Here is a 14,323-nt window from a genome sequence, read left to right on the forward strand (position 1 = left end):
CTGGTCATGAAAAAGCTGAGAAGCCAATTGTCCAATTTTGGACCCTTAACGAGTGGGAGGAACAGATGCAAACTGTTGTAATTGCTACAGTGTTCACCTGATTTGGATGTAAATACCCTCAAATTAAAGCTGTCAGTCTGCAGTTAAAGCACATCTTGTTTCATTTCAAATCCATTCTAAATTTATATTAGAATGGGGAGCTCTCCAGTGTTTGTCTTTAATCACATACAGTTGAAGTCAGAATTATTAGCCCCCTTAAAAAATTTTTCTTCTTTTTTAAATGTTTTCCAAATGATGTTTAACAGAGCAAGGAAATTTTCACAGTATGTTTGAAAATATATTTTTTCTGGTGAAAGTCTTATTTTTTTATTGCGGCCAGAATAAAAGTAGTTATTAATTTTTTAAACACCATTTTAGGGACAAAATTATTAGCCCCTTTAAGCTATATTTTTTTCTCGATAATCTACAAAACAAACCACTGTTATACAATAACTTGCCTAATTACCTTAACCTGCCTAGTTACTCTAATTAACCCAGTCAAGCTTTTAAATGTCACTTTAAGCTATATAGAAGTGTCTTGAAAAATATCTAGTAAAATATTATGTACTGTCATCATGGTAAAGATAAAATAAATCAGTTATTAGAAATGAGTTCTTAAAACTATTATGATTAGAAATGTGCTGAAAAAAAATTCTCTCCATTAAACAGAAATTGAGGAAAAAATAAATAAGCGGTCTAATAATTCAGGGGGGCTAATAAATCTGAGTTCAACTGTATATGCAAGCTTGATGGACTGAACAGAAGAACTGAGCAAAAGTGTATATGAAACTAAAAATGAACTTTGCTTTGGCCTGATTTCTTTAAAAAAGGATGACATGCCACTTTATGTATTAACTGAAGTATTTCATGGACTTTAGACTGGTCTATTCTTAGACTTTCCAAATACATTACAGTAAACAGTTTTGTTCTTGCTTTTTTTTATTTTGGAACCCAATTTAATGCAATTATACCACTTGTTTTGGTTCAAGAAACCTTACCATTATATAAAAACAAATGAAAAATATTTTATAAATGAATTATGTTTTATAAAAAGGCTAAAAGTTTTAGTTTAGACCCTTCTTATTACACTAATCATAAACTGAAAGTTGCATATGATAAATGTGGATGGTTTTAATGTCTCAGTCACACAGACTCATGAATTTGAAATAGTCTGTGACCCCTTGTCTGTGTTGTCTCTTAGTGTGTGTGTGTGTGTGTGTGTGTGTGTGTGTGTGTGTGTGTGTGTGTGTGTGTGTGTGTGTGTGTGTGTGTGTGTGTGTGTGTGTGTGTGTGTATTTTCAGTTGAGTAAGCATGTCTCAGACCAAAACAAAGGTGAATTAAACTCAGGATTAGTGGATAAGTGAATGTATCTTTTTCTCATTATTCCATTTAAGCATGAGTTACTGCACTACCTTTCAGCAATAACCCACTCAGCGCAAATGCATAATTCATAAACAAGCAAGCAAGCACACAAATGCCCTCTCAACTCTCTGTCACAACCTGTGTGTTGTCTTTCTCTGTTTGCCTCCCTCACCTCGATCCATCAATCTTACTGTAAATCTGCCAATCAATCCTCAAACAAGAATGAGACGATACGTTCGGCGGCTGTGTTTGTATCTCAGTTCAAGACTGTAGCTGTTTCTCCCTCACCAAAATTGATTTTTTTCTTCAGTCAATCGCTACTTTTATCTGCAGGTGTCCATTGACCAAAGGTTACACACACCGGCTCCTGTTTTAGCTCCTGCGTCTTCCCCACTGGGAGATATACAGTATCTATAGCTGAAGCACAGCCTGTAGGGAGACTGAGAAAGGTAATGATGCGGATGTCTTGTATGTGGCCCCGGCTGTGTGAGACCCCAGGGACCTCATTTAGAATCTGCTAGGACACAGGCATCTGTGTTAAAAAAAAAATGGCTGAACCGCTGAAAGGAGGGTCTCATGAAGGGTCCTTTTACCGCAGCTGCCAGCATGCTTTAAAAACTCGTTATACAGCAAAACCAGAGCAATAGGCACATCTTCTGCTGTACTGGACCAGCAAGAAGCCCATCTGCTTGCCTCAAATGGCTTCGGTTATGTTTGATTTCCCCTAATGGGTTTAATGCAACTTAAAAAAAAAAATAGTAAGAACCAAGGCACATTTGCAGCTCTGGGTTTCTATAGCAAAGGAAGTGGCGTGAGCATCAATTCATAGAAATCCATTCAAAAGGCTTCATTTGCATTTGTTTTGGAGCTTGGTTTTAAAATATGTCCATAATAAATAATAAATAAATAATACAGCCGGCGTTCCTCCGGCAGACTGATGCTGTAAATTTACATCAGCGCACTGAGCAGAGTTTGCTTATTAAAAAGGAGGGTGTAAATTATTTTGTGCTCTGTTGTTGCTTGCAGACAGTTCGGTGATGAGGGAACTATGAACTATGTGGAGATGGCTGATTATAATTGGGCGGAGGGTTTGCTCATGCAGTGAGCAGGCAAACGGCTTAAAAAAGGGAAATGCAACATTTGCATTGGCTTCTCAGGTTCAGAAGAGAGTACAGCGAGCAGCAGGAGTGCCTCATTATATTGTGGCAAATCCACAATGAAATCAATTTGTGCCATCACAGGTAACCATTCCACTTAATATTAAAGACATTGGAAATTGAGTGCCGTTTCAGACAGGAAGACGAATGAAGGCTTTGAGGCTTCTGTCTTTCTAATGAATAAAATCTGTTCTCCTACTGTCTTGTTGTACCTGCGGTCGTTTAACACAATGAGTTCTTCTCCTCTGCCTACACAAATCTCAAAATACCATTATGGGTGCTTTAACGTTTCTTGACAATCACTGAACCGATTCTTGCCATATAAATCTTGCCATATCCTCTTTTCTTCCCCATTCTACTAGAGTTTGACAAACACATCATCAGTGGCTTGTGATGGACTATGGGTTTTTTCCTGCTCCATTAGATGTTTATGGGTCAAAGAAGAAATCGAATTACATTTACAAAAGCTAATGGAGTTTTAAATACATGGAATGCATTGTAATGACAAGTTACGTGTCTTTAATCCTTTTGTGCTGTTGGGGATGTTTTCATCCACTCTGGGGTGATTTTAAGTCTTAATTTGGCCAAAACTTTTTCTGCGTTTCAGCTAGCAGAATGACTTTTGACACTTATTTTGACACATATTTTGTGAAAATGCTTTGAATTATTTAAAGAACTCAACGAAACACTCTGGGCAAATACTACCTTTTTGTTATGCTCGGGATGAAAACATCCACTAAATCAAACTGCTGTAAAAATGCATCAGAGAAATACTTTTTCTCTATTTCTATTTCTTTGTATAAATTTGTTAATCAACCGGGATTTTAACTGTTTAATTGCCAAATTCATAAATGATGTCACTGATTTGCTAAAAAACACACAAAATGGTATATTTTCAATATAAATAGTATTTGTGGACTGGATTTGTTTTAAACTTTTATTAACGTCTTGGACATGTGAAACAACATTGCCTTTAATGCATTGTTTTTTGCTTTTTTTCTCCCTTTTTTTTCTCCTTTTTGCCCCATTGACTTCTTTTAAAAAACAATATAATCATGCATTTTTGATTGTTGGTGGTTTTCCTTATTGCAAAGAGATAAAATTTTGTCATTTTTACTGTTGATCATCAGTTGGCACCATTAACCCTTCAGATAAGCCTGCGTAAAGAAGCTTAGTCTCTGGATTTTATATGGAGTATAACAGCAAATTAAAGTGTGTGCGTGAGAGTGACCTTTGCGCACTTGCCTTGATGTGTCTGAAAAAATCAAAATATGCCTCATATAGTTTGTATATCATGCTCTCAGAACTACATGAAGTAAACAAATACAAAGACTGTGTATTTATGCACCTTTAAATGTGGTTAAAATGGAAGTCAATGGACAAAAACAGTCACCAACAGTAAATTAGGGGGAAAACATGAAAATCTAACAATGCATCAAAGCCAATGTTGTTGAAAAAAAATCCAGTCAACAATTACTTTTTATATTGAAAATGTAATTTTTTTGTGTTTTTTCACCAAATCAGTGACAATATTTGTGAACTTGGCCATTAAAGTGTTAAAATCCTGTAATTAAAAAAAATATATATTTACTAGTTTTTAATCAGGACTGAGGTTGATTAATAGATTTATGTGAAAAAAAGGGAAAAAAAAACATTAATCTGGTGTGTTTTTACAGCAGTTTGATTCAGTGGATGTTTTTATTTTGAACATGACAAAAGGGTAGTCAATTTGAACAGTGCACAAGGGTTAAATATGAGTAAAATAATGTCATTCAGAGGTAAAAAAAAAAAAAAGAAAAGGAAAAAAAAGAATACATTTAAATGACCACTGTAAATTTACTTGTAAACTTTTTTTGAAAAATTTGTTTAAAGTATGCTTTTCATTATATATGATTCAGGCTGACTTAAATGATTTTAAGGCTTATTTATATATTTTTCTTTATTTAGAAGCACATTTGTTGTTTACTTGAGAGACGTGGTCACTTTAATAGCTAATGCACGGATCCGATATTCTGGTACACGAAAGGCACCTGTATAACAAATGTGTTTATGTGGATATTTACTGAGATGGTTATATTTTCAAGACAGCTTGATGTGTATATGTGTGCTCAGTGCAAAACTATGCCTGAGAACCCTAATGTAAGATAAGTGTTTTTTTTACCCTATTGTCCCCAATGTAGTGGAAACACTTCTCAAATGGTCTCCTTTTTTTCACAGACGACAGGTTTGGAACAACATGAGAGTGAGTAAATGATGACAAAACTATCATTCTTTGGTGGATTACCCCTTGTCTTATTGGGCAATCGCAGTGACTTGGAGCCCCTGATTCCTTTGACGTGACTTTTCAACATGCTTTAGAACCTTCAATCGTCATTTTCCTCTGTTGTGCAGTTGGTTATTTTCCTCATTCAAATCTCACCCTGGCTAGCATTTGTGGTTGATTCTCCCAGTTCTTTGCAATCTATTCTCCTTGCTGTTTTTGCTCCCTGTGTCGTCACCATTGTGCACTTATTCTCAGGGATCACTCATTCTAGTCACGGATATTATATGTGACCTACAGAAACAGGCAAAATCAAAATGTGTGTCTTCAGCATCAGTCCTGGTCAATTCATAGCATTCCACCTGAAGGGGAACAGATTGATTTAATCCAGGCTTTCTCTGTCCTTCCTGTATGGAAGCTGTCCTTTTGCATCAGCTCCAGATTTCTGAGCCTCCCTCCCGAGGAGCAGACAGTTTGGATGAGCATCTTCTGCGTGAGTGAGAGCCTTTCCCTCCTCCCCTGAGCTGTGGAGCATCCAGCTGCTCCAAGCAGCAGCCCAGCTGGACTCACTCAGTCTGGGTGGGGTTAACACTGCCCCATTTACATTCATGCCAATGTCAATTCCAAGAAGCCACAGCTAAAGTCAGACACGTTATTGATTTTGGAGTCGATCCAAACCATAGACGAGTAACTTAAAAATGAATGCAAGGCTGTGTTTACACTTGGCCTTAAACCCTGTCTCGGGTGATCGGTTCACAAATGGTCAGACTGCGAGAGTTCAGCGTGTTTCTGCTTAGTAATAAAGCAGAAATAAGTCTAAAAAGTCATTTTAATCTCACCCAAAATGCAATCTTTTAATTAAAAGTTGATCATTGTCATTTTGGTTGAGTGTTAAAGGTGCTTCACAGGATCTGTCTCAGTACACTCTGTTCAGTTCAGCATAACCTGGAAAGGTCACTCTATTTTCTAAATGCATGTTATCGATTTCATTGTGACTGATTCATCCATACTGTTTTTAATCACAATGTAATAACTCAGTCTTAGCGTGAGATGACACTTCATTCTGGTAATGTATGTCATCCTCTCTAGTCATTTAGTCCACTTAAATCCATCTCTTACCATCCACAGCAAACTCTTAATCAAATCTCTCTCCACTCTGTCAACAGCTGATGAATTGAACCTGAAGTCCTCACCCTACATTTTTTGCTAATCCTTTTCGCTCTAATGTACGTCATAATAAGGAAGAAACAGATCTTCCAACTGTTTGCTGGCAGCTAGCTCTCTGTAACTCTCACGTAGTCGCCCGTTGAAGCTTAGCAGGGCTGCACCCGGTCAATACCTGCAAGAGAGACCACATGGGAAAGCTAGGAAATGCTGTCAGTGAGACCAGCAGGGGGCGCTCAAACTGTGGTCTGTGTGGGTCCTAATGCCCCAGTATAGTGATGGGGACTCTATACTGCTCAGTGAGCACCGTCTTTTGGATGAGACCTTAATCCGAGATACTGACTCTGTGGTCGTAAAAAATCCCAGGATAAAAAGAGTAGGGGTTTAGCCCCAGGATCCTGGACAAATTTGCCCACTGGCCTCTGTCTATCATGGCCTCCTAACCATCCCCATATGATAATTTTGTTCATCACTCTGTCTCCTCTCCACCAATCAGCTGGTGTGTGGTGTGCGGTATGGCACAATATGGCTGCCGTCGCGTCATCAAGGTGAATGCTGCACAGTGGTGATGGATGAGAAGATTCCCCCAAAAAATGTTTAAAGCGCTTTGAGTGTCCAGAAAAGCTCTATAAAAATATGTGTAAATTATTATTATTATTATTATTATTATTATTCGCAACATTATGACTGCAAACAGGCTCTGGCTCATGTTTCCTCTTAAACATCCAACACAACATGACATCTAACAGTTAAATAATCTTAATTGAATATTCGCTTAACTAATTCGGATGATTCTCTTCTCAATATTTTCACTACATCTGAGGCTTGAGCTGAGGCTCTGGCAAATATTGCACCTCGCTGTGCCAAAATTCTGTTTCAGAACACCAAATGCATAATAAACCCAGCAGGATGATGATGATTATGGTGTTTGTCTCTGAGAGGTGGACATGACGCGGGACTGCACGCTATAATTTAGCACCAGATTAAGCTAGGGGAAGATGAGAAGACATCAAACTTCTATACGCCATACTGTGACTTTTGAACTTGCTACTGTACTGGATTGTGAGGAAGTGTGTGTGTATGTGGGTGTGAGGGTTTTGGTTCAGATGTGTTTGGAGAACAGCACAGCTCCTCATCCATCCTGTGGGATTGGCTCTGGTGTTTAATGTGTGTGTCTCTGGAGATGAAGATTCATTGCTTTAATAAGAGCAGTACAGGCAGGAGAGGGAAGAGTGCACCATTACAGAGGGAAGGCTGATGGTTAGGGTCTTGTAGTCTTTAATGATGGAAGGAGGCATCTGTTGCAAGCTAGTCTTTGTAGAAGGCACCCCTTGAGCCCTTTGTCACTGCCTTGCCTTCGTATCATTCTTGAACTCTGTCTCCAGTGGACTTATTGCGTTCTGTTGGATGGGGGGATGTTTGAATGCTAATTTTAGGTTGAAAGATAGGATTGTCTATGTACGAGGTAGACATGTGGGACAGTTTTGCTTTGGACGCTTAATTGCTCATAGGAAAGGACAGGGATCTGGATGAGAAAATAATTGAAATACAAATAAAAGTGAAGACTGAATATGCTAAAGGATGGTGAAAAGGTCATGTTACAAGAGGAAGTGTCTTCACCTCACTGTGATTGGCTAATCACAGTCCGTTGTCTCCATCCTATCTTCGTATCTTTCTTGAACTGTCTCTGGTGAATGTTTGAATTTTTTTATCTTGGACTGAAAGATGGTAGTGTATGTAATGTGCAGAGGCACTAACCTAAGTGGTAGAGTCGGGACAATTCCAAAGAAACAGATATCTACAGAAAGGGAATGTTCCCTCTACAAGGAACACTAAGGGAGCCCAAAAACCATAGAAGTGATATGGAAAGAAGAAAGAGTAAAGAGGATGCATTTGAAAACAGGTGGCACAGAGTCCCAAACAAAGTAGACCACAGGCCTTTATTGACTTGGGTATTTGGTTAGGATGATTCCAAGGTTCCTGATCAGAATCAGTTTCATTGCCAAGTGTGCTTCACACACAAGGAATTTGTTTTGGCTACAGAAGCTTCCAGTGAACATAAAGTGACAAGTGACAACACAAAATAAATATGAAAAAAGACGATAAACATTAAACAGAGATGCAGTTAGTCAAAAAGCTCTGGATGTTGAATTGTATTCACAGATATGTTATTAATATACAGGTTATAAGGCTCTGTGTACAAATGCGTATGGAGAAAGTATTGCATTGTATACTGTTTTAATGTGCTGTGTACAAGAGCCTATGAGAAAGTATTGCACATGTTTATTGCACAGTAGGGGAATATTAACTGTTCATGAGGTAGATGGTCTGAGGAAAGAAACTTTTCCTGTGTCTGGCTGTTTTTGTGCTCGGTGCTCTGTAGCGATGACCAGACGGTAACAGTTCAAACAGGAAGTGTGCTGGGTGCAAGAGGTCCAGAGTGATTTTGCGAGCCCTTTTACTCACTCTGGAAGAGTACAGTTCCTGAAGTGTTGGAAGGGTAGTGCTAGTGATTCATTCAGCAGTCCAGACTATTCGTTGTAGTCTACGGAGGTCGGTTTTGGCAGTTGAGCCAAACCAGACAGTGATTGAAGTGCAGAGGATGGATTGGATGACAGCTGAGTAGAACTGTATGAGCAGCTCCTGTGGCAGGTTGAACTTCCTCAGCTGACAAAGCAAAGATAGTAGAGTCTCTGCTGGGTCTTCACTTCAGATCCTGAGAAATGGTGGGGCCCAGGAACCTTAATGAATCTACTGCAGCCACAGTGTTGTTCTTGGTAGTGAATGGGGGGAGTGGAGGGGGGTTTCTCCCAAAGTCCACTATCATCTCCACCATTTTGAGCGTGTTCAGCTGTAGGTTGTTGTATCTGCACTATAAAGCCAGCCACTCCACCTCCTTTTTGCATGCCGACTTGTCACCGTTCCGGGCGAGATCAAACAGGATGGAGACAGAGACCGAGAACCCAGTTTCAACCAAGAGAGACATTGCCCTCCTGGGGAACAGTAGTTGAAACTATAGTGGCACAAGGAGAATACATTTAAAGAGTGTGAAAGTTGAATGAAAAAAGAATAAGGATTACAAGATGAAGGTGAAGATGATGTCCCTAAAACATGGTGAACTGTCACATGAAAATAGACACTGTGCCTGGATGGTCTGAGGCCATTAGTCCTGCTTTGTATTTGTCTTTGTGTGTGTGTGTGTTTTATTAATGGTTTCCCGGTGGACGTGTATACTAATATAGACTGAGGGAATGTTCACATGGTAATTTTAGATCAAAGAGTAAGACATGTAACGTGGGATTTAGCAGGGGTGTTCTACCGGTGGGTTTGATTGATTTCAAGGATCCTGATCAGAATGGGGCCATCCATAATTAGATTTCTACAGAAACATAACCTGTCCTCGTTCCAGGCCAAACTAAAGGGCTATGCACACCATAAAGATTTTCAGTTAATGCCTTCTGAGTTGTGACTAAACAAAGGGTGAAAATGTGACTCTAAAGGTTCTTTTTCTAGAAAATATCTTAGGCTATTTTTTTAGTTTGACCTGCCATGTTAAAAACTATTTAACCAATTAGATTGTCACTTTTGTTCATATCTATCACATGAAGCTCAAGCACAAAATAGTTTAGCCAAGGGCACGTCATTGCAGGTCAATTAGGATTTGATGGTGAGTTTTATTTCACTTAAATTTATTTAATGGCTTTTAATACAAACTTTTCACTGGGTTTTAGTGTGCTGTAGTGGAGGAGGGTGTACCGGTGTACTTCTGCTTTTCATTCAGTGCAATCTAATGTCAGGGATGGTTTAGCATGTTCACTCTGATATTAAAATATTTTGAGCATGAATTTCAAAAAACTTAAAAAGTCAGACAATATGTATGAGGGAAAATCAATGGTGCACATGATCCTTAAGATACAGTACAGTACAAGTTTTAAGAACAACAAATAATAACTTGACTTCTAGTTGAACATTTGGTATCAGAAGTGGCTTATATGAAGGGCAAAGGCCTCTAGATTATGCTTATTTTATCAAAAAAATAAGCTCATGCCTTAATTTTTTAGTATTTAATTAGGACAGTAAGGTCTGACTTTGCTTAGACTAAAGTCTTGTCACAACAGAAATAATGTACAGTATAGAATATAGTGTCATGATACCTCAGGCTGTTGATGTTGCCATCCATCTTGCATATCTCTTGCACGCCACCATGCTGAATGTAACCCCAAACCATGATTTTTTCTTGACCAAACTTGACTGATTTCTGTGAGAATCCTGGGTCTATGCGGGTTCCAATAGGTCTTTTGCAGTATTTGTGATGATAAGGATGCAGTTCAACAGATGATTCATCAGAAATATCTACTTTCTGCCACTTTTCCGAGTGATCTACTAGAAGTCTACTAGATGTTGCTCTTACAACAGGGATCGAAAACAAAACTTTTTTCAGGTAATGTATAATACCTTTGATATTATAGCAGTTCTTAGGTGAAGACCAACTGAAGAAAGCCTTGTGAAAAGTCCTGGAAAAAAGGCAGTGATTCCACATTACTATGATTGTCCAATCCCAGCTCTTTCTCTCCACCTCATCTTCATCTTTTTATCTTTCTCGAACTCTGTCTCTGGTGGACACATTGCCTTCTGCAGGCTAGTGGAATATTCAAATGCTAATTTTGGACTGAAAGATGGGAGTGTGTATGTAATGTGTGGGGGCGTGTGCAAAAATAGCCATTATAAATATGCATGGACCCCCAATTAAAATGACATACATTTTTGGCCAGAACTGATCTGAGAAATCACAAGCTCTCCGACAGTAATCCTTCATCTAAACACATCCCATCGTGGTACATTCACAAAGTCATCTTCCAAGGGTGACTTTTTTTGCAGCGTAGAGAGAAGGATGTGCAGTTCAGTGTGCGTTTATGGTGCACCTGAGTCCTGTAATGCAGGCCATGGTCTTGTATTGAGATCAACTAATGAGCGAGGGCTGTCAGATGCGATCCATCTTTCTAGTGTAAGGATCCTATCAAAACATACGCATCACTAGGCTAATGTAAGCATGTCACCTCCTGTATTTGCATCCATCTCCGTAGGGGTTCCACGCTCATCGTGAATATTTCTTGTCAGCATGTACATGCCATACGGAAAGAGTGTTATGAAGTGCCTGAAGGTGGGAAGTAGCAACTCTGGCTCAAATTGTACAACTTCCTTTGCATAATAGAAAGGCCACAGTTGTCAGCTTGTCGTCCAACAATGGCGAATATATTTTCATTATGAATTAATAAATAGTAATATTTTATTTAATCTATAATTAATTAATATTTTTTTAGATAAGCGTTATTGTTGTAAACATTTTATGAATATATTATTAAAACATTTTGTCACACTTTTACAATAGTTGTATTAGTTAATGCATTAACTAACATGTGCAAACAATGAACAACATTTTTAGTTCATGTTAACACACAAGCTTAAATTAGTATTTTAATTATGTTGAACTATGAATAATAATTGTTGAATTATGTTGAAAATGAATAATAATAATAATAATAAAATGCTGTACAAGTATTGTTTATAATTATTTCATGTTAGTAAATACATTCACTTGTTTTAACCAATAAAAACTTAATATAAAGTGTGACCAATTTTTTTTATATATATTTGGTAAATACACTCACCGGCCACTTTATTAGGTACACCTTACTACTATGGGATTGGACCCCATTTTGCCATCAGAACTGCCTTAATCCTTCGTGGCATAGATTCAGCAAGGTACTGGAAATATTCCTCAGAGATTTTGGTCCATATTGACATGATAGCATCACGCAGTTGCTGCAGATTTGTCGGCTGCACATCCATGATGCCAATCTCCGGTTCCACCACATCCCAATGGTGCTCTATTAGATTAAGATTTGGTGACTGTGGAGACTGTGGAGAGTCCAAGATGATTTGCTTTTGCATATCTCGATTGTAACAAACTGTTACTTGAGTTACTGTTGCCTTTCTATCAGCTGAAACCAGTCTGGCCATTCTCCTCTGACATCAACAAGGCATTTTCACAATTTCAGAACCACCGCTCACTGGATATTTTCTCTTTTTTGGACCATTCTCTGTAAACCCTAGAGATGGTTGTACTTGAAAATTCCAATAGATCAGCAGTTTCTGAATACTCAGGACCATTCCACATTCAAAGTCACTTAAATCATCTTTCTTTCTCATTCTGATGCTCAATTTGAACTGCAGCAAATCGTCTTGACCATATCTACATGCCTAAATTAATTGAATTGTATATTACAATTTATATAATTAAATATATTTTTAACATTTTGCTTATAATGCTTTACACAATAAGACTAGTGGCCTCAGTGGCCATCTTGTCATCCAAACAATTTAAAGTTAGATTTAAAAATAGATTTGGTATAAAAATATATAAATATAATATGAATATGCAATGTTTAACCAAAATTTTACACATTTTTCTTGTTTATTTGACATTTACATTTCATTATTTTGTTAATAATAAATATACTCCAGTCAAATTTTTTTCAAAGTTTTTTTTCTTTTTTTTTTAATTATTATGTTCATCAAGCTGGTATTTATTAAATGTAAAAAATATTAAATTGTTAAATACTTACTACAATTTAAATAATTGATTTCTTATTGTCTTATTGTATGTAGTTTCAATTGAAATTATTACTCCAGTAATTAATGCTTTTATTACTATTACCAAGAATAATAATAATAACAATAATAATAATTCATATTAGAGTGATTTTTTTGGTGAGCTTTGGTGAGCAGGACAAGCTTATTTTAAAACATTTTAAAATCCTACTGATCTCAAACCTTTGACTGGTAGTGTGTGAGCAAAATTTATTTAGTGTCTTTTGTGTTTATATGATAAATTTCACAAATTTTTTAACAAATCTCATCATGTACAGAGAAAAGGACCATTGGCATCAGCCCAGGCTTGACTTGAAACCCATGTGTCTCGACAAGCCCTTTATATTTCAGGAGTAACAAACTACCTTCTGTGCCACAGCTCTGAAATAAGTGTTGCATATTTAAAATGACATGTCAAGTTAAAAATAGTTTTTACATTTGAGTTCAACTTTTTAAAACACACTTGGAGAGAGCCAAGTGTTGTTGTTGCCCCATCGAGTTGAATTTGAGAACAGAATATTACGTAAAGGCCCCCTAAGAAACATGTCTGTTTGGGGTCAAGTGAACTCAAAACTAGCCGAGAAACAGGTCAGTTTTAAAATGTCACTACTCATCATTCAAACATTCCATCCATTCCATAGCCGTTTCTTTCTTTATTGTTTTTTTTTTTTGTTGTTGTTGACGTTAATTCAAAATTACCAGAATGAAAGTCAAAAAATATATTCAAAGTCAAGGTCCCTTAAAGTGCTTTGAACTGTGCATTTTTTTATTTGATGTTTGAAATAATTTTAAATCTAAATCGAAGAGAGGGTGGGTAGTAGCTCCTCCCTTTAAAAAACAGCCAACATCATTTCGTTCTTATAACAGCTCATCCAATGAGAGTGCTTGAGCTCAAGCACATCAAATGAAAAACAAATGAGAAGCATCTTGAAGGGGGCGGGACATGTCAGATACCAGGGAACATTTGATTGGTCAAGATTTGATGAGAAAAAGAAGTATGAGGTGATGTGAAAAAAAAGTGATTAATTTAGGTGGAAGTTGCAAATTTTGGATGTTTATATCAGTTTTATATATTCTAAACAGAAATTTTGTCACTATTTTGAGCACACTAGCTAATAGATAACCTCAAAACTAACAGACTGAAACTAATGTCTACATTTTTTTATTTTAATTTCACAGGACCTTTATAGATATTGTGACATGGGTTTTAGTTTATGAGCTTAAAATATGCCCAAACAATCTAAACTTCAATTGTGTTCATTTGAATAATTTAACAATTGTAATTTAATAATACTGAATATTATTATGGCTTTAAAAAATAATTTGAATTTCTTAACTTGAATTTGAATTTCTCAACTTGAATATTGAACATCTGAAATTAAAAGACATTAAATTTTTACGGCTGATTTTTGAAGACGTATTTTCAAACTTTGTTTTGTTCTGAAATCATAGACTGCAAATACCTAGTTTGTAAAAATACAGTTTGAAGTTTCAAGATGAAGAAATTCAGAACATCAAGCTCAATAGTCTAAAGTTCTAAATCAGAAATTCAGATAAGTAGGTCAGGGGTCATAAACAGAGAATATTAACAAATAAATGAACTAATCAATAATTGAATAAATAAACATTTGTCAAGGAAAAAAAATATGTAAAGATGCAGTATGTAAGTTTACCACCCAGTGGTTGAAC

General features: G+C 36.8%; 1 protein-coding gene and 1 long non-coding RNA gene across 9 annotated transcripts in view; one reads left to right on the forward strand and one right to left on the reverse strand.

Moving 5' to 3' along the window:
* camkvl (CaM kinase-like vesicle-associated, like) overlaps nt 1–14,323 on the forward strand; it is a 111,305-nt gene that overhangs the window by 70,925 nt on the left and 26,057 nt on the right. For 2 of the 8 annotated variants that reach the window (XM_087305718.1, XM_087305712.1), the window contains exon 2: nt 4,777–4,801. In XM_087305718.1, the coding sequence (XP_087161844.1) occupies nt 4,796–4,801 (6 nt within the window). In that variant the 5' untranslated portion in view covers nt 4,777–4,795. 8 annotated transcript variants of the gene reach the window in all.
* Nucleotides 1,276–6,547, reverse strand: LOC147838187 (uncharacterized). Its single transcript, XR_015523463.1, has 3 exons — nt 4,560–6,547; nt 3,291–4,479; nt 1,276–3,249 (listed from the first exon to the last, which is right to left on the reverse strand). It is a non-coding gene; the product is annotated as an uncharacterized LOC147838187 (long non-coding RNA).

This window comes from Danio rerio, chromosome 23 (genome assembly GCF_052040795.2).
Source record: "Danio rerio strain M-AB ecotype USA chromosome 23, GRCz13ab, whole genome shotgun sequence".
NCBI classification, from domain to species: domain Eukaryota; kingdom Metazoa; phylum Chordata; class Actinopteri; order Cypriniformes; family Danionidae; genus Danio; species Danio rerio.